Source organism: Humulus lupulus, chromosome 3 (genome assembly GCF_963169125.1).
Source record: "Humulus lupulus chromosome 3, drHumLupu1.1, whole genome shotgun sequence".
In the NCBI taxonomy this organism is placed as follows: Eukaryota; Viridiplantae; Streptophyta; class Magnoliopsida; order Rosales; family Cannabaceae; genus Humulus; species Humulus lupulus.
In genome coordinates this window covers 172,569,836-172,588,833 of record NC_084795.1, presented here as the reverse complement: position 1 = coordinate 172,588,833, position 18,998 = coordinate 172,569,836, and the positions used below count along the sequence as shown (strand labels likewise).

At 39.1% G+C, this 18,998-nt stretch overlaps 1 protein-coding gene and 1 non-coding gene across 2 annotated transcripts; one reads left to right on the top strand and one right to left on the bottom strand.

Moving 5' to 3' along the window:
• Positions 1-5,072: 5,072 nt before the first annotated feature.
• LOC133823276 (CDPK-related kinase 1-like) lies at positions 5,073-11,691 on the top strand. Its single transcript, XM_062255941.1, has 11 exons — positions 5,073-6,410; positions 7,132-7,262; positions 7,780-7,821; positions 7,941-8,049; positions 8,501-8,579; positions 8,658-8,954; positions 9,248-9,360; positions 10,258-10,365; positions 10,449-10,511; positions 10,609-10,776; positions 11,045-11,691. Exons 1-11 carry the CDS (start codon positions 5,928-5,930, stop codon positions 11,180-11,182), a joined length of 1,731 nt encoding a protein of 576 aa, XP_062111925.1. The 5' UTR covers positions 5,073-5,927; the 3' UTR covers positions 11,183-11,691.
• A 210-nt stretch (positions 11,692-11,901) lies between these two features.
• Positions 11,902-11,974, bottom strand: TRNAR-ACG (transfer RNA arginine (anticodon ACG)). Its single transcript has one exon. It is a non-coding gene; the product is annotated as a tRNA-Arg (tRNA).
• Positions 11,975-18,998: the final 7,024 nt, after the last annotated feature.

The following is an 18,998-nucleotide window of genomic DNA, read 5'->3' as shown; positions in this document are numbered from 1 at the left end:
CCCCCTAATCAAGGCCCTAAGCCTTATTAGGTAATTTGGGATGTTACAGTGTTGGTGAGGGTGGCTGTGATGGTGGTGGTGGTGTTGGTAAACTAGGTGTAGTATCTGGTATAAGAGGGATTAAGGCAGGGTATGAGGTTAGGGAAGGGGTTGGTGATGGGGTACAGGATAACTTGTCAAAAGGAAAATTGTTTTCATTGAATAAAACATCCTGAAAATGTATATGCGGCCAGAGGTAGCAAGATACTTTTAACCCTTGTGATTGAGGTTGTTAGCCAAGAATGTGCACTCTTTTGAATGAGGTTGCAACTTATTAGAGTTGTAGGGGCTTGAGTTTGGGGAAGCAACTGCACCCAAAGACCTTCAAAAAATCATATTGTGGCTATTATTTGAATAAGACCTCCAAAGGTGACATACCTTGAAGCTTAACAGTAGGTAGACGATTGATTATGTTGGGTGAGGGCCTCAAGACTTCATCCCAATACTTGGTGGGCATCTTGGAATGAGCCAAAAGAGTAAGACTCATCTCAATAAGGTGCCTATGTTTGCATTCAGCAACACCATTTTGCTGAGGGGTCTTTGGACAAGAGACTTTGTGAGTAATGCCTTGAGTTTGTAAGAAGCTCGTAAGTGTTTGATACTCCCCACCCCAGTCACTTTGGAGAGATTTGAGCTTACAATCAAGCTAAAGTTCAAATTGAGCCTTAATATTCTGGAATGTGAGAAGAACATTAGATTTATTTCGTGAAAGATAGACCCAAGTAAACCTCGAGTAAGCATCAATAAAACTAATATAATAATGGTAGCCACTTGAAGAAATCACAGGGGCTGGACCCCATAAATCATAATGCACTAATTGGAGAGGCATGGTATACTCAGTATTGGAATGAGAATAAGGAAGTCTATGAATTTTTCCCATACAACAAGCATTACACAATTCAGGAATTGCTTTATTTGTATTGAGTTTTGTATTACACTGATGTAAAACTTGTATTACAATTTGAGCAGTAGGGTGCCCCAAACGGTTGTGCTACAAATGTACAATGGAATGAGTATTAGTGACATGTGATTCTACATTATTAACAGTAGCAGTCCTGTTGATGAAGAAAGAAATTGTGTTGATGGTGAAGTAGCAGTCCTATTCTGTCCAAGAAACTTCAAGTGAGCATTGTTAAAAACATAAAGTCCCTTCTCGAAGCTACCCGTCAAAAGAGTACCCTTTGTGGCTTGATCTTTGACATAGAAAACATTAGCATGAAACTCAAAGTAGACATCATTGTCACGTGCAAGCTGGGACACACTTAATAAATTCTTAGTGATGTTGGGAGTATGAAGAACATTCTTAAGAGTAAGTATCTTTGAATTGTAAAGAGATGTGAAAGAAGACTGACCAATGTTGGAAATTGGTAAGCCCAAGCCATCTGCAGTGTGGACTGATTCATGCCCCATGTAAGGTTCTCTGTCAATGAGGTTGTCAATGTTGTTGGTGCAATAGTTAATAGCACCCGAGTCCGGATACAAACTTGCATCTTGAACCAATTCAGGAGTGCCCATCATGGCTACCATATTTACTGTCATGGAATTGGACTGAGAAGCATCAGGAGATGATGATTGTTGTCCTGTGACACTAGGGCCATGCCTATAGTAACAAAATGCTACAATATGGCCTTGTTTACCACAAACTTGGCACACAGACCTAGAGTTAGGACGAGAACCCCTGTAGAAATTAGAACGACCAGTAGGAGTTGGGCCTCGAGATGATGGTGCATAATCAGGAGTGAATTGAGGGCAATGGGGATTATGAACATACGGGGAAGGTCGAGGGAAATTTTGGCCATTAGAAGCATAACCAGGATTATAATTGGGTGAAGGAAAGTGAGGAAATCTCTTCTTGGATGATTGATTTTCTGAAGCAAGATTGACACTAGGGAAAATTGAATCTAGGTCTTTGTTTTGCATCTCAATTCTTGATTCTTGGGAGAGAAGAAGAGATTCAATTGCTGGTATGTATAAACCTAGGTACAGGTATTGGCAGATATAATAAAGGGATCATAAGAGGTTGGGAGACCTCTAAAAATGTCTTGAACATGCTCTTTTGCATTGAGAGGGTGACCAGCGGAAGCAAGTTTATTAGCTAAACTTTTAATTTTGAGCAAATAGGCATTTAAGGTCAAGTCATTTTTCTTGATCGTTTGCAACTATGTAGTAAGATCATCAATCTTAGCTTCAGTTTGAGCTTAAAAATAAATCTGAAGAGTTGTCCATACCTGTTTGGAGGTATTACAACCGACCATGCATGTGAGGATGGATTAGACATTGAAGAACATAGCCAAGAAAACAACAATTGATCTTGCTGCATCTAGGTTGTGTATTCAGAATAGATTTTGTTGGCAGCTTTATCCTCATCGGAAAGAAATTGTTCAGGGCAAGAATCTTTATCAAAGAGGAAATGTTCAAGGGAGTGACCTCGGACCGTAAAAAGAACATGCTGACACCAGAGGAAGTAGTTGCCACATCGAGTTTGAGGGAAAACGTATGAGAAAAGACAACCGGTCGTGATGTTGAAGAAGTTGTGGCGATCGCCGAAGAAGAAGAAGAAGTGTTATTTTCGGTAACGATTGGCTCTAATGCCATGATGAGAAAATGAATCTAACGAACAAGAGAGAGAAAGAGAAAGAGAGAAAGAAAGTCTATTGAAAAGAAATGTTATGATTTTCTATATTGAGTAAATGAGGATTACAAGCCTTATATAGACAAGAGGCTAAAAATAGAATATGTAACTAATTGTGACAGCTAACAATAATTAGGAAAACTAATTACACAGTTATACGTTATTACTCTGCACTAATAAATCAGGTGACAAAATGTCTTCACAATGGGATACCCCCAAACAAATGCATAATGTTTTTTAATTAACAATATATCCATCCAATAATTGGTATCTCAACAATTATTTATACGTCAAGTACGTTATCTAACCTCAATACCACTATTATTAATTGCTTTGGCTTTGTGAACGCCATTATGATTATGAAAATCTCTTAAATATATGGTTAGGGAAGCTTGACTTGGACTCCAGCGATGGATAGGGTTAGGTTTGATTTTCAGCTTCATATGTTTAAATGTAAAATTAAAATAAAACTATATTTTGAATAACTGAGATTGCAGGGTTCATAGGTCACCATCCACTAAAACTTTAAAACTAAACCATTTCGCATGTCATTTTTATATATGTCTAGCATTCATGTTTATTGTTTGGTGGTCATTTTCATATCTTAATAAAACACTATTTATTGTAAACATAAAATGTCACGCCATTTATCCATTAATCTCTACAACGTTTTATTTAATATGTTTAATTAAAGTTGTGACGTTTTCTTGTGCCATATTTCTCCAATTGGTGCGAATTTCTTTTATATAAATACATCTATATTCCTTGTGCATTTGAAGAATAAAAATGATTCTTAATGCTTCTAAATGACACCTATTTAGGGACATGAAAGTAGCTGTAAGATCAAAGTGATTATGGGCAATGTACCTTCAAAGTAAGGGTACATGGGACAAATTGTGTGAGTAGATTAGTATCATATAAGTTTAATTAATCCTTGTTAATACTTTAAGCATTTCTTTTTTTTAAATACCTACCCTCGTAATTATTTATGGTAAATTTTGTTTTGTGAAAAAAAAGTTGTTAATTCAGTTAAAGTTTTAAAGGCATATAGTACCAGATCGACATTTACAATCAAATCTTATCATCTCCATGAATTGAAATAAATTAAGATGTGGAATATATTCCCACTGCTTAACCAATTCCCAAAAGCAAAAACACTAGGAAGAAAAAGCAACTATGTTTAACCATCCATGTCTGAAGTTATATATATATATATATATCAAGGATGTGCATCAAAAGTTTGGAATGATAATATCTTTTGGATATAAAAAAAAATGCAAGATAGGTTATAAAATAATTAATTAATTTTTAGCATAGGTGATTTATTTAACAAATTTAGAACTAGTCGAGCTATTATACTTTTCGGGTAACCGAATTGTAACTGCACAGTATTATCTATCAAGAGATGGACTTTTTTTTTGTTCTTAAATGATTTAAACTGTAGATAAACTATTTGTATTATTCAATCTAGAACATAATTTGAACTATTTGTATTATTCAATCTAGAACATAATTTGACCAAGTCTTGGCGATATTTAAGGGTGTTTAGTACGAGATTTGAGTTTGGGGAATAGAGTTAGGGGATATTTAGGGGCGTTTGGTATTGGAGTTTGGTTTGGTGGGAATGAGTATGTCAAATCTAATTTATATTTGATATATTTATTTTTAATGGTTTGAGAGTTTGTGTTTCCAAATGGGTTCTATTTTTTAGCTTGATTTGAAGATAATCTCAATCATTTAAACACTTGAGTTTCACATTCTCTTAATCTAAGGGGTGTTTGGTATGAGGTTTGAGTTTGTGGGTGTAGAGTTAGAGAGGGTTTAGATTAAGAAAATGTGAAACTCAAGTATTTAAAGGGGTTGAGATTACCCTCAAATCAAACTAAAACATAAACTCACTTGGAAACACAAACCCTCAAGCCATTAAAAATAAATTTAACAAATATGAGTTAGATTTGACATTCTCATTCCCACACAACCAAAGTATACAGTATGCCAGTTAATGTTTTTCAAACCTGTGTAATTCTCAGAATTTAATTATGATGTTTATTGATTTTGAATTTATGAAATTATCTCTTACATCAAAAACAAACAAACAAACAGTGACACATAAGCCGTCAATAATTTATTTTCAATTGAGTTACTTAAAAAAAGAGAAGAAAATATAAATATACTTTTTTAGGGGAAAGAAAATATATATTCGAAAGAGAAAAAGACAGGGTCATTCAAAGCCAACAAAAGCAGGTCAAAGCTCAAATAAACACACACAAACATAAACAATGTTAGCTCACAGCTTGTTTAACTAGCTAATTTGCTCACAAAATCAAAAATATATAAACGAAAAGATAAAAAGAAAACAAACCCAATAAATCTCATATATATTGGATAAAAAAAAAGTACAGGCTGTAAGGTAACCGAAACCCAACCCCACTTCTATTATTATTATTATTATCAAAGAGAAGAAAGAGAAACAGGAAGAAAGAATAGAAGCGGTAGAAGAAGAAGAAGAAGAAAAAGAAACAGAAACAGAAACAGAGTAACAGATTCTTCTCCTAACAAAAGTGATATTTGCTCCATAAACCAACAAACTGCAAATAAAAAAAATAAAAAAGAAAGCTTACATAAAGCAAGAAAAAATAAAAATAAAAAGTGAGGTTGGGTTTTCTTTTCTTGCAGCCTCTGCTAAGCATCTTTTTCTTTTCTTCACTTTTCCCCTCTCTAAAATCTTGTTCTTTTTCAATATAATTATTATATGTCACTACTCATTCCTTCCTTGTTCTTGGAATTTTTTTACTGTTTCTGACTTTGCTTTTTGTGCTTTGTTTGCTTCCTTCCTTCTTTCCTACCTCACCTATAATTTGCATTTGCTTCTTGTTTTGATCAACCTTGATGGGTTTCTCGTCTTCTTCTTCTTCTTCTTCTTCTTCCTCTCTGGCATTGTTTGATTTAATCAGAAAAAAGTTCGGTTGCTTTTTGTTATAGCTTCCAAGCTTAAATTTTTATTTAGAATTCAGTTGGAAAATTTTGTTTTTCCTCGTATTCTTGTTCTGATCCCAACTGTGTTTGGTTTTGTTTGATCAGTTAAAGCTTCAAACTTAAGATTTATCTATGACCATATAATAATCTTCAAATTTTCTTTCACTTTTATATTTCTCTCTCTTCATGGTCTGAATTTGTCTACTTTTTTTTTCCTTCTTCTGATCTTCATTTTTCTATCCCTGTTATTCTTGAAATTCCTTTCTGGGTTTTTGATCCCATGGGACTCTGTCATGGAAAACCCATTGAAAATCGCCAAACTCAATTCGAAACCTCAATAGTTCACGAAGGAAATGAGGATGCGTCTAATTCTCAGACCAGAAAGTCCTCAAATTTCCCCTTTTACAGCCCAAGTCCTCTTCCCAGCCTCTTCAAGAACTCTCCGGCCAACTCAAGCGTTAGCTCCACTCCTTTGAGGATCTTCAAGCGGCCATTTCCACCACCGTCTCCGGCAAAGCACATTCGGGCACTTTTAGCCCGCCGCCATGGCTCGATCAAGCCCAACGAGGCCTCAATCCCAGAAGGGAGTGAGTGTGAGGTTGGGTTGGATAAAAATTTTGGCTTTTCAAAGCATTTTGGAGCCAATTACGAGCTTGGGGAAGAAGTGGGACGAGGGCATTTTGGGTATACTTGCTCAGCTAAAGCAAAGAAAGGGAGTATGAAGGGCCAAGATGTGGCTGTCAAGGTTATTCCAAAATCAAAGGTTTGTTTGTTTGTTTGTTTTAAATTTTATTTAATTTTATTTTGTACATACATATTTTTTGTGAATCAAGTTCGTTTGGTTAGTTGCATGTTTTGTAATTCTTATGGAAGTTTGATTAGAATTGAGTGAAGAAAATTTGACTTTAATATCCTTTCAGATTATATAGTTTTTTCCACCTAGTACTTGATGCATTTTCCTGGTAGTTTTGCATTGTAGACTCTGTATTGAGTGGTTCTACTTAATTGTGTAATATGCATATCATGTTGTAGAGGTCTAAGTAAAAAGTAGTGTTTATGATTATATTTGCTAGAGCATATGCATGGTCACCATGATTATCATGTTATAAATAGTTCAATTTCATAAAAAGCATCTGTAAATTAATTTAGGATCAGGATGGCTTAGTTTTGTGAAACTATTGTTATTATCGACAAAAAAAATTGGTGGATATATGTTGATTTTGTTTGACATATATAGTAATGACCGTTTCATTGCCTCCTAACTTCAAGACAGACAAATACATTGTAATCATCTTTACATTGCTAATGTCATTTTCTTTCAATGGTCTTTATAACTAGAAGACTTATTCTCCTCCCAGTCGCTGGGATTTTAGTATTAAGAGTTAAAGTAAAATTAGTAATATATTAGTTAGCTTTCTATTTGTCCATGGGCCTTAAATCCATCGAAGTGCTTTGTTCTGTTCTCATGAGAGATGATTTTGCAGATGACAACAGCAATTGCCATAGAGGATGTAAGGAGAGAAGTGAAGATACTTTGTGCTCTGTCGGGACATAAGAACTTAGTGCAATTCTACGATTCCTACGAAGATGATGAAAATGTTTATGTAGTGATGGAGTATGTTGCTCTCTCCTTTTTTCTTTCTAAATGTGCATCTTATAATATTAGAATTTAATGCCTTTGGCTTTTCCTGCAAGTAATGCACCATAGGTAAATGATTTTTAAAACGAGCTCAAAATAACATAAATTTTCATTTGTTCATGTGAAATCTAGTTTTAGAGTAGTCAAGTTGTCTCATGGAGTCCATGAGAGCCTCTTGCTCAACTATTGAGCCAGTCTCTGTCAGTTATATAAGTAGAAATGTTTTCGAAATACAGATGAGCAGGCTGAGTAATCTGATCCTTTCGACACCTTCTAAGATAACATATCTACTGGAATAGTGGAATGCTCTTGTAGCGAGCACCAAAATATGGAATCCTTCTTCTTTCTTTTTTCAGTCTGCTGAACTTTTTCCCTCAATAAGGCTCTGTATATCTTACGCATGTATGAGTGTTGAATACATGCCTTGCATAAGTTCTTTGATGCTATTAATTTCACATTATAAATTAATTATGCTATATGCTATGTTTTTTAGGCTGTGTAAAGGAGGTGAACTGCTGGATCGAATACTTTCAAGGTATATTTTCTTATTATGGTTTTTTTTTTGCTTCAATGAAGGCATACATACTCCTTTTACAATTTATTACTGGCCTCCTCTATCTCTATCTCACTTGTTTTGTTTTCATTATGTTCTAGGGGTGGCAAGTATTCAGAAGAAGATGCAAAGGCAGTTATGGTGCAGATTTTAAGTGTGGTTGCTTTCTGTCATCTTCAAGGTGTAGTTCACCGAGACCTCAAGCCAGAGGTATTTTTCCTATTAGAAGATGGGAGGGAGGGGTTTTTTTCATGTTGGAATATTATATTGCTTAGTTTGGTAACTAGATGTTTGTGTAAAGAGATAAATTTAGTATTTTTTTTCTCAATGGCATGTTACATTCTGTCAACTTTTGTTGTTAACTGTCACCAATCAGTGTGTACTATTTTACTATTGATCTTGAGTGGGTAACATTTTTTAAATAATTTTTTGTCGAAACTGCATCAGGAAAGCACTTGCTGTTGCATTTGCTACAGGGATATAGTGTTTAGTTGTTTCTTTTGGAGCAGATATCTTTCCCTACCTGAAATACTATGTTATCTAGAAAATGCACATAATACTGATTGTTGTCCAATATGCCTATATCACTATACGATTGCATAATTCTGTTGTCTTGCAGTCTCCTTTTTGTTGATGTTGATTTATTTGTTTTCTGCTTCAGAATTTTCTTTTTGTAACAAAGGATGAGAATTCCACGCTGAAGGCAATTGATTTTGGACTCTCTGACTATGTAAAGCCAGGTCAGGACATTGCCTCAGATATATCCTTTTGATTAATTTTGAAAAGTAGATTGGGCTTAACAATAAAAAATGTTGCAGATGAGAGATTGAACGATATTGTTGGAAGTGCATATTATGTAGCTCCTGAAGTTCTACATAGGTCATACGGGACAGAAGCAGACATGTGGAGTATTGGTGTAATTGCCTACATCCTTTTATGTGGAAGTCGACCCTTTTGGGCCCGAACTGAATCTGGCATTTTCCGAACTGTCCTTAAGGCAGATCCCAGCTTTGATGAAGTCCCATGGCCGGCATTGTCTTCTGATGCAAGAGATTTTGTAAAGAGATTGTTGAACAAGGATTTCCGGAAGAGGCTGACAGCTGCTCAAGCTCTAAGTAAGTCACTGAAGTGATCTAAACATAGTAGAGTCCTGATTTCACCCACCATTGTGGATTCTTGTTACATAAGCTATGGGTATGCAACTAGCTTTTTCAATAATTACTGCTTTGTGGTAGTCCATGTTTAATGAAAATTGAAAAGAAATCCAATGATCAAGAAATAGGGGATGCTGAGGATTTCTCTTTTTCTCATATCAGTTGGAATGGGTGATGTATTCAGTTTTGGTTTAATTTGGAGGCTTACAGAAATTTCAGTGATCTAGAATTTGACAACCAATTTCTTTGTTTAGGTCATCCTTGGTTAGCTGATTGTCAAGATCTAAAGGTGCCAACGGACATGATAGTGTTGAAGCTTGTAAAAACTTATATTTGCTCTTCTTCTCTGCGGAAATCAGCATTAGGGGTGAGTAATTTTTTTTTTTTTTAATTTAATAGGAACAAAAGAAATATTTTTGTGCATATTAAGAAAATTACAAAGGATGTATAAGATATCATCTTTGGTCACAGAAAACAATAGGGAGTCGTCTTAAATTACAGTCAGAGATTCCAGTCACATTAAATCAGAAAATGAAAAGTCATTTAAAGTTTTTGGACTTAAAGATCCACCAAGCTACCCAAAATTTAACTTTTTCCACAAGTGCATCAATTCAATCTTGATGCCCTTGAAAATTTGGCTATACCTTTTGAGCTGAAGTTGCCATCATGTAGCTAATGTAGCTATGTTCTGGACCTTCTTCCTTATACTTGAATTGGCTCCTATAATCTGTTCCTTCCCCAGGAGACGTAATATATGGATAATGATGAGGCCACCACACCCACAACACTCCGAATTCCCCAAAAGCATAGTCCTTAATTTGAAAGACAAGGATTTCGTATCTTGATCTATTGCAGTTTCTCTTGCATTTGCATGGGAAAGATTTTGTACCTAATTATTTTGCTTCCTTGTTCTTTTCTTTTCTGGTTCCCCTTGTCTTGTTTATTAGGACTTGGTCACTTGGTGTGAAAAGTTGCTCCAGTTTGAATGGTCCAAATCCTGTGCACTAGCTTGAGCAGACTTAATATAACTGATTTAGGAAAGAGAGGAATATAATATGTAATGTTATTTATGCAGAATAGAAATGATTCTACCTTAAATTAGTAAATACTATTAACTGTCTCAAATATAGTAAGTTAATATTTTCAATAATAAGGTCTAACTTTGCTTTTCATATTATATGCCTAAACATTAAACTACATTTTAACATAACAATAGATAAATGAAGTAATCGTTTTTTTTTTTTTTGCCTCTGACATGTAACAGGCTCTTTCAAAGACGTTGTCAGTATCTCATACAGCTTATTTGAGGGACCAATTTATGCTTTTAGGGCCAAACAAAAGTGGATTCATCTCTATGCAGAACTTTAAGACGGTAAGCTTTTTTCTTCACTTGCATCTGTTTTTCTGCTATTTTCTATATTCTTTCATTCATATTAACATCAGAAATTTTGTCAGGGTGTCCTAAAGAACTCCACTGATGCCATGAAGGATTCTCGGTCCACAGATTACATTCACATGGTAATACTGCCATGATCATATTTTTGTTTGTTCTTAGTGTTACTAGACAAGTAGAGATTTTCAACATTTGGCTGATCATATTTTATATATGGTACAGATTAGCTCCATTCAATATAGAAAGTTAGATTTTGAAGAATTCTGTGCTGCTGCCATAAGTGTACATCAGCTGGAAGGAATGGAAACCTGGGAGCAACATGCAAGGCGAGCCTACGAACTATTTGAGAAGGATGGAAACAGACCAATTATGATTGAAGAACTCGCATCGGTATGTATCAAAGTCTACCCTTACTCTTGTACAAAGAAGAACAATGTTAGATTTTTACAACTACTGTTTAGCTATCAAGTTGACAAAACACTAGTCTTTCTTGAATACCTCATTTTAATTTCTGTCGACTTTCAGCGAAAATGTCAAAACACTGAATAAAACATCCATTTTGATTTGTATAATTAACAAGAAGTTTTTCTTACCTCAAGTAGATCTTGGTACTGATTTCTATGTATAATCTGTTTCTTCTGTTCTTTCTTCGTTTCAGGAACTTGGACTTAGTCCATCAGTACCCGTCCATGTAGTTCTCCAAGACTGGATTAGACATTCCGATGGGAAGCTTAGCTTTCTTGGTTTTGTCAGACTTTTACACGGGGTTTCTTCCCGCTCATTTCAGAAAGCTTGAAACCAAACCTGGGTACCAAGTGTAATTTCTTATCTTCCACACTTTCAACCTCGTTGGCCTGATATGTGTCAAACAGAACAAAAGCGCAGTCTATTTGAAAACTTCTTCAACATCAAATGACCCAGCATTTTTCCTGGTCCCAAAGAGTGATGCTGCAAAGCAAGAAGTACTTACTGCCAATATGGCAATTGTTGCTGATGAGTCCATATAGCATGTTCTCAAGTCAGTGTTTTTCCTCGTTTTTTAGTTTCTCCTTTCTGAAACTTACATAAGGGTTTGCTTCCTGATTGGTGCTGTTCAAGTTTAGAGGATTGTACAGATGAGAGTTGTAGATCAAAAAATGTATTTAGGATTAAGCAAGCTACTTTTTTAAATTTGAGCAAATTTCGGGTTCGTCCCTGTCTTATCATACTGCCTGCACTTCTCTTTAGTTTTCTTGAAAAAGATAACAAAACATGTGTTAATGGAGAGATTTTTATTAAATATTAATGCCAGATGATTTCGTGGTAGTAACAGCTATTTAAAAACAATGTGGTTGGTTTTAGGTTCACAAAGTTGAGTAGATTTATGGTGAAGACAAAGGATTAATAGTTCTGGCCTTCTGTTTTGTATGTGCCCTGCAGAAAACTCTATAAATGCAGCTTTATTTAATGTCTCAGCAATCCGACAAAATATCACCACAAAATTAAAATTGACAAGAGAATAAAGGCGTTGCCTTTCGACTCCGCTGGGGATCGAACCCAGAATCTCTGGTTCCGTAGACCAGCGCCTTATCCATTGGGCCACGGAGTCAGTATTGCAGGGGTGCTTCAACTTTATTATTTATAGAAGGGAAAATACCAATTTGGCCCTTATTCCTAAATACGCAATCGGCCCATGTGTTTTGTTACATAACAATTCGGAGCCTGTATTTTATAAAATTGATTAAAATAGTACCTTATACCCAATTTTGGTCAAAAAAATTTCAAATATAATATTTCATTCTCAGCTTCTCGACCACTTTATCCACTTCTCATAACCCATCACATCACTGACGACCTGAGAATTGATCTTATTATTGAAAATATTTTAACCAAAATCAGGGCCTAGGGTACTATTTTGATCCATTTTGTAAACACACATGGTCCGAATTGTCATTTAACAAAATACAGGGAGCCGATCACGTATTCAGGAAAAACACACGAGCCAAAATGGTATTTTCCCTTTATAGAATATATTACGTGAGGTATGCCTTTTTTGTTTGTTTTTTTATTCACATACATGGTAATTTCAAGATTGTCATCTTTGTAGGTATTTGGACATATTAATTGATTTAATGAGATTTTTCCCATAGTTTTGTGTGAACATGAAAATGTGCCATATTTTTTGTTAAAATTATGTTTTAGCTTATTTGTGTTAGTTTGAAGGTTAGTTTTGTTATCTCATTCATTCTTTAATCTAGTAATATTTTGTATGTTAGGTTTTATTGTTATATGTATATGATTAATGCTCAAAAATGCCAAATTATTAGTTTTAAAGTGTAAAATAAATTAAGTTTTAATTAATATTTTCATGGAGATATTGTAATATATTTTATAATTGAAAATATTAATTTTAATTTAATTTGTGTTTAATTTTTAGGAATTAATTTTATTTGGGCATTGATAAAAAGCAAGAGAAAGAAAGGAGTAAAGCTGAAAAAAAGAGTAAAAAGTGGCATTTTTGGAACCAAAAAGGCCCATTTCAAAGCCCAAGCCCGCTGCCTCCTTCCTCTCTCCCCAGCGCCAACGGGCGTGCCCTTGTTGCCACGCATCTGCAAGCCCAACAGCCAGCGACCCGCGTGCCGACTCGAACCCGCCCCCCTGACCCGTGAAGCAGCCCCACGTGACCCGCCTACCAGTTGCCTGGTTCCCTTGCTCCAGCCACGACACGTGGCATCCTTGCATTGGTTGTGTGTTGGTAAAACCCACCAGTTGCCACATTGTGTTTCCAGCCCATTTTTGTGTGCTATTTGGGCCTTAGACCTCCCATTTTGAGATTTAAAGCTCACATTTTGTGGTGTTTTAGAAAAATGGCAAAATAAGTCTTGTTGACGCGATTCTTCGCCAACAGGTAATTAAGAAAAGAAGAGAAAGGGATTAGTGCTAATGTTGAACCATAACAGATATATGATCTTGGAAAAGTGAAATGGTGACTCAAGACACGTTTTTTAAGTGGTTCGAAGGTTAAAATCCTTCTACTCCACTAGTCAGTATTATTGCTATATACTGGATATTTGATTACATGGTATTTCTTACAAGAGATAATCCAACCCTTATCAACTCCCAGGGTCTCCATATTTATAGGAGAAGGCACCTGGGAGTTGGTAAGAAGGTCATCCCGTGGCCTTCTTACCTATCGTATCAACTCTACGACATTCATGATTAATTCCTAAACCTGACACATAAGTGTGGTCAAATCAATAGGTAAGGAGATAATGGGCCGCTCGGCCCAACCCAGTCGTGGGTGTCTGAGTACGCACGTTCCTGCTGCGTGTCCGAGAATTCAGGGGCATATCAGACACGTGATGTCTGATATGTGCATGTTTACCTTGCGTGTGTTGACTTTACAAAGAGTCATAGCCTCCAAATCCAGCTCGTACCACGAGCTGGATACCTAACTCGACCTTCGGCCTCCAGAGTCCGGGCTCAAGTCTTAGGCAATCTTGGCGAACCTTTGGGTTACCTCGATCTAAAGAGGTATGATCTTATGACGGTAGCTTCGGTTTTGGGGATATCCACGAGGTAATCATGATTAGGCCGCAGCTCAGCTTGCTAATCAGCCCGTGGAAAAATCAGGGCGTACATCTGCCCCCCAAGCCCCTGCTCGTGGTATACTACGTCGTATAAGGCCACAGTAGGGGCTTTTAGGCTTCCCCGTGAACTCTTCACATTCCACATCTTACGCAAGCGCTTGATACGTGGAACATCATGGTTGGTGACGGTACGTCTTACGAGAACCACATTTAATGGCCTAGCCTATGCCCAGCCATCGTTTCGTATTTCGAGTGGAGGGCCTTGGATCCCACATCAGGGCCATCCAACGGCCCTCTATATGTGATCCTTTTTATATATAAAAGGGGTGGCCACCCTACGCATGGGCCACCCTTTCATTTGAAATTTCTCAGAACTTCTTTCCTTCTTCTCTCTTCATCTCAGAAGACAAGGAAACCCTCCTTTCTGCGACCGCCATTCTCAGTGTTCAAGAAGCTCAGGCGTGAGGATTCCTTCGAATCTTTGGGGACAGCAACTCCTACGAAGCTCCAACCCAGGCGACACCTTCATTCACCTCCCAACCAAACACTGTAAGTCTCCTGACCATGTGTGTTTTGAAAATGTTTTTCACTGTAGCTTAGGTAAATATTTACTGTAGCCACATGCAAGGGTTTACTGGTTTTTGTGGGTATGAAGGGTGAAAGCCTTTTAGGTTAGGGTATTCTTTGCTGTAGGAAATCGTTTAGGAGTATGATTTATAGGGTGCATTTTCTGGGGAAAATTTCTGGGTAGGAGTTTTGGAATTTTGGGTGCAAAACCGGGTAGCTTAGGGGACACGCTTCACAGGCGGTTTTGCAATCTTTGCCTACTGAAACTTTCCCTCCAAGGAAAATTCTATCCTGACCCTCCTGACACACGAATTCCGAGTAATCGGGGATCTGTTGGGAGCATAGGCGCGTGTTCATTGAACCGCGTGGTCCCACTCTCCACGGGCTAGGCTTACCTCAGCTCGTGCAAATAACATTTGATTTTTCCTCATGCTTGGGTCGCCTTTTCTGAAATATTTTCTTTTGTTCGCTAGGCGACCAGATGGCACCGAAGAGGAACGCTTCCAAGCAGACCGTCAGCAGCTCGGCCTCCCAGCAAGACAAAGGAAAGGCGGTAATGCCGGACTCCCCGATCCCCAACTTTGGGCCGGCAGTGGAGCATGAGCTCGAGGTGGCTCCTGATGTGTTCTTCGAGGCGGAGAAGATCGTCTCAAAGATCACTGACCAAACGAAGATCAATAAGATATTCCTCTCCCACAACATCGCGCTGGGGAGGACGTCAGTGATTGCCCGACCTCCCGCGGAAGGTGAGCGGAGTTGCGCGCCGCTTGACAAGGCATTCGCGGCCTGGAGCGACGAGCATTTCAAGGCGAGGGCATTCCTCCCGCTGGACCAGTATTTTGCTGACTTCCTAAATTATGTGAAGTTGGCCCCATTCCAGCTCCCCCCCCCCAACTCTTATCGGTTGTTGGCGGGGTTGAGATATTTATTTTTGAAGCACGAGTGGGAGGTCCCCACTCCAGCGAAAATTTTGTACTTCTTTTGCCTCAAGGCCAGCCCGTATCAGCGGGGGTGAGGCGACGGGTTTTACTACTTAACCCGATTTCCCAATACGGCTGCGGTCATCGAGCTGCCCAGCCACCCCAACGACTTCAAGGATCAGTTCTTCATGTCGACGGGGTTCAGGAACTGCGAGCTCCACTACTTCAATCGTCCTCGTAAGTGTTTTTCATCCTTAGCTCGTAAGTTAAGTGTCGTTTTAGCTCCTCCCGTATCCCTTTCTGACTTAGACTAATCCTGTAGCCATCTTCGCGAGGACAGAGAAATCTGTGACCCTCGGGGCCGAATACGAGACACTGGCGGGCTTGCCCCCAGTGAGAAAGATTACCGCGTGCTCGTAACAGACGAGACGATGGTAGCCTGCAAGCTGATTTTCCCAAATCAGACTTTGAACCTCAGGAGGCCCCGGGGGCTTCCCCCAGCTTGCAACACCAGACCCATCATCGTGGAGGAGGTCGCGGGAGATGAAGATGAGGAGGATGGGAACGATGAAGTTCCCCTCGTGAGGAACAGGAAGCGGGCTTTGGAGGTCGCCCAGAGGACGGGCGAGGAGAGGATCCAATCTGGAGCAGCCGCGGGTCCTTCTGGACAAGGTAACCCTTACATGTTTAGGAGTCTAGATAGGGCCACAGCAGACCCCCGGCTGGCTAGGTTCAACCCTAGGCAGCTCGTCCATCGTCACCGAAGTGATCCGGACCTGAACACAACCCTGCTCCACTGTGTCGACCGGCTTGTGCTGGACTACCAAGACAGCCGGCCTAGGGGTACCGTAGTAGTAGATAACACCCTAGCCTTTAGGTCGATCCTATTCGAGGAGTATGGGACCAACCTTCGGTCATGGCCATGACTTCGGAGGGGCGCCGTAGCTCCGGGGCTTAGGCAATATGTAGAGGAATCTAGCCTTGAGTCAGCCTCGGACCCAGAACTCGCGTCAGCTCGGGAAGTAATCAACTTAGATTCTTCTTCTAGCTCGGGGGGTAGGATATCCTTTAGTATACACATACTTGAATTTTTTTCATTACCCCTTTGTTTTTGTTTCTGTATGATTGCCAACTCTTGTACTAATCATGTTCTCGTTTTTACAGAAGAGATGTCTCAGCCCGAGGAGAGCCTGCGAGGTGCGTTCTTCGGGGGGAACCCCCCCAGCAGGGACCGCTGGGCCAAAAATGAAGAGGCTCCGGACGTCCAAGCACGTCGCCGGGAACCCCGCCAAGTCTCCTGCAAAGGAGAAGGAGCAAGCCCCAGCTGCTCAGGTCGTGGGAGCGGTTCCTCCTGCTGCAGGGGGAAGCAACATGCCTCCACCCCCTCCGCGAGCTCCGGCCGCCGCCCGGGACGCAGGAACGGAGCTCGGGACTTCGGCGATTGTACCCTCCGAGGTACGCATCCCAGTCAATCCTCAGGACCTGGGGAAGATCCCCGAGGCCTTCCGGGGAACGGTGTATGAGTCGGCGAACTACGTCGTCAGCCACATATACAAGTTCACCGAGAAGGAGCTCCGGGCCATCGAGACAATGAGCCCCGTGGGCGTGCTGGAGTCTTCGCTGGGCATGGCCATGACGGTAAGCTAACTAACCTTTTTGTGGTTTTTATTACTACACTTTGCCCTGTTTTTCCTCTCTTTTTTCTAAGGAAATTGTCTTTTCACCTTCGCAGAGCGCCGTTGCCCTTCACCGAAGCATCGCCAGGACCAAAACTCAGCTCGAGGACATGAGGAGCGAGCATCAGACTACCCTGCAGGCGGCTAAGGATGCCTTGGCGGCCTCGCAGGTCGAGTTGGAAAAAACCCGCTCGAAGGTCCAAGAGCTCGAGACCTCCCTCGCCACCTCGCGGACAGACCTAGATGCCGTGAAGGCTGAGGCTCAGGCCGCCCTAGAGGCCGAGCAGACAACTTCGGAAAAGTCCCTGGAAGACCTGTTCTACCATTGTTGGGCCTACAATCCAGACGCTGACTTCTCCTTCCTGTCAGCGAGCCTCTGGGAGCGCTTGCTGGTGAAGTTCCAAGCTCGCCTTGATAAAGAAGCGCCCTCCGAGGCCGGGGAGGGCTCTGGCGCAGTTGAGCAAGGCGAGACGACGACCTCCAAGGGGCCACCTGGCGGAGCCTAGGGTGTTTCTTCTCTTGTGCCCTTCACTATTTTTTAATATTTTTTGTGTAACCTTTGCATGAGGTGCTTCCACCTCGAGACAATTTGATTCAACGCTTTTAATTGATCCTCCTTCTTGCCCTTACGCATTTTGGTTACAATTTTTTGAAAAACTTAGTTCGCGTTAATCTTTATCCATATCTCGAGCTCTCTAGGAAGAACAACGATCAATAGATTTAAATCAACTTCTAAGTTTTAGGACCTGGTTATGACCAGGAACTTAATTTGAAAACTTAGTTCGCGTTAAATTTTATCCATATCTCGAGCTCTTTAGAAAGAACAACGATCAATAGATTTAAATCAACTTCTAAGTTTTATGACCTGGTTATGACCAGGAACTTAATTTGAAAACTTAGTTCGCGTTAACTTTTATCTATATCTCGAGCTCTTTAGAAAGAACAACGATCAATAGATTTAAATCAACTTCTAAGTTTTATGACCCGGTTATGACCAGGAACTTAATTTGAAACTTAGTTTGTGTTAACTTTTATCCATATCTCGAGCTCTTTAGGAAGAACAACGATCAATGGATTTAAATCAACTTCTAAGTTTTATGACCCGGTTATGACTAGGTACTTAATTTGAAAACTTAGTTCGCGCTAACTTTTATCCATATCTCGAGCTCTTTAGGAAGAACAACGATCAATAGATTTAAATCAACTTCTAAGTTTTATGACCCGGTTATGACCAGGAACTTATTTTGAAAACTTAGTTCGTGTTAACTTTTATCCATATCTCGAGCTCTTTAGAAAGAACAACGATCAATAGATTTAAATCAACTTCTAAGTTTTATGACCCGGTTATGACCAGGAACTTATTTTGAAAACTTAGTTCGTGTTAACTTTTATCCATATCTCGAGCTCTTTAGAAAGAACAACGATCAATAGATTTAAATCAACTTCTAAGTTTTATGACCCGGTTATGGCCAGGAACTTATTTTGAAAACTTAGTTCGTGTTAACTTTTATCCATATCTCGAGTTCTTTAGAAAGAACAATGATCAATAGATTTAAATCAACTTCTAAGTTTTATGACCCGGTTATGACCAGGATAGGACTTAGTTAGCGTTAATCCTTATCAATATCTCGCATTTTTTAAGAAAAACAACGGTCAATCGATATGAATCAACTTCTAAGTCATTAAGGAGACCTGGTTATATCCAGGTACCATATGCCCCCCAAGTAACTGGGAAAGGGTCTTTCGTGGTTACTTTAGATTACACTTGCAAACATGTACAAAAAGCCGATTCTCATTAATACATAAAAAATGGCCTTCCAGGCCTTACAAGTGAATCATTGATAATATTTCTTTAAGTGGATGGCGTTCCAAGTCCGCGG

What these genes read in the sequence shown, in the direction of transcription:
- LOC133823276 (XM_062255941.1), top strand. Translation starts at nt 5,928, where the DNA reads ATGGGACTCTGTCATGGAAAACCCATTGAAAATCGCCAAACTCAATTC. An exon ending in AGGTTATTCCAAAATCAAAG is followed by an intron (nt 6,411 to 7,131) that starts GTTTGTTTGTTT and finishes ATGATTTTGCAG; the next exon opens with ATGACAACAGCAATTGCCAT. An exon ending in CTCTGACTATGTAAAGCCAG is followed by an intron (nt 8,580 to 8,657) that starts GTCAGGACATTG and finishes AAAATGTTGCAG; the next exon opens with ATGAGAGATTGAACGATATT.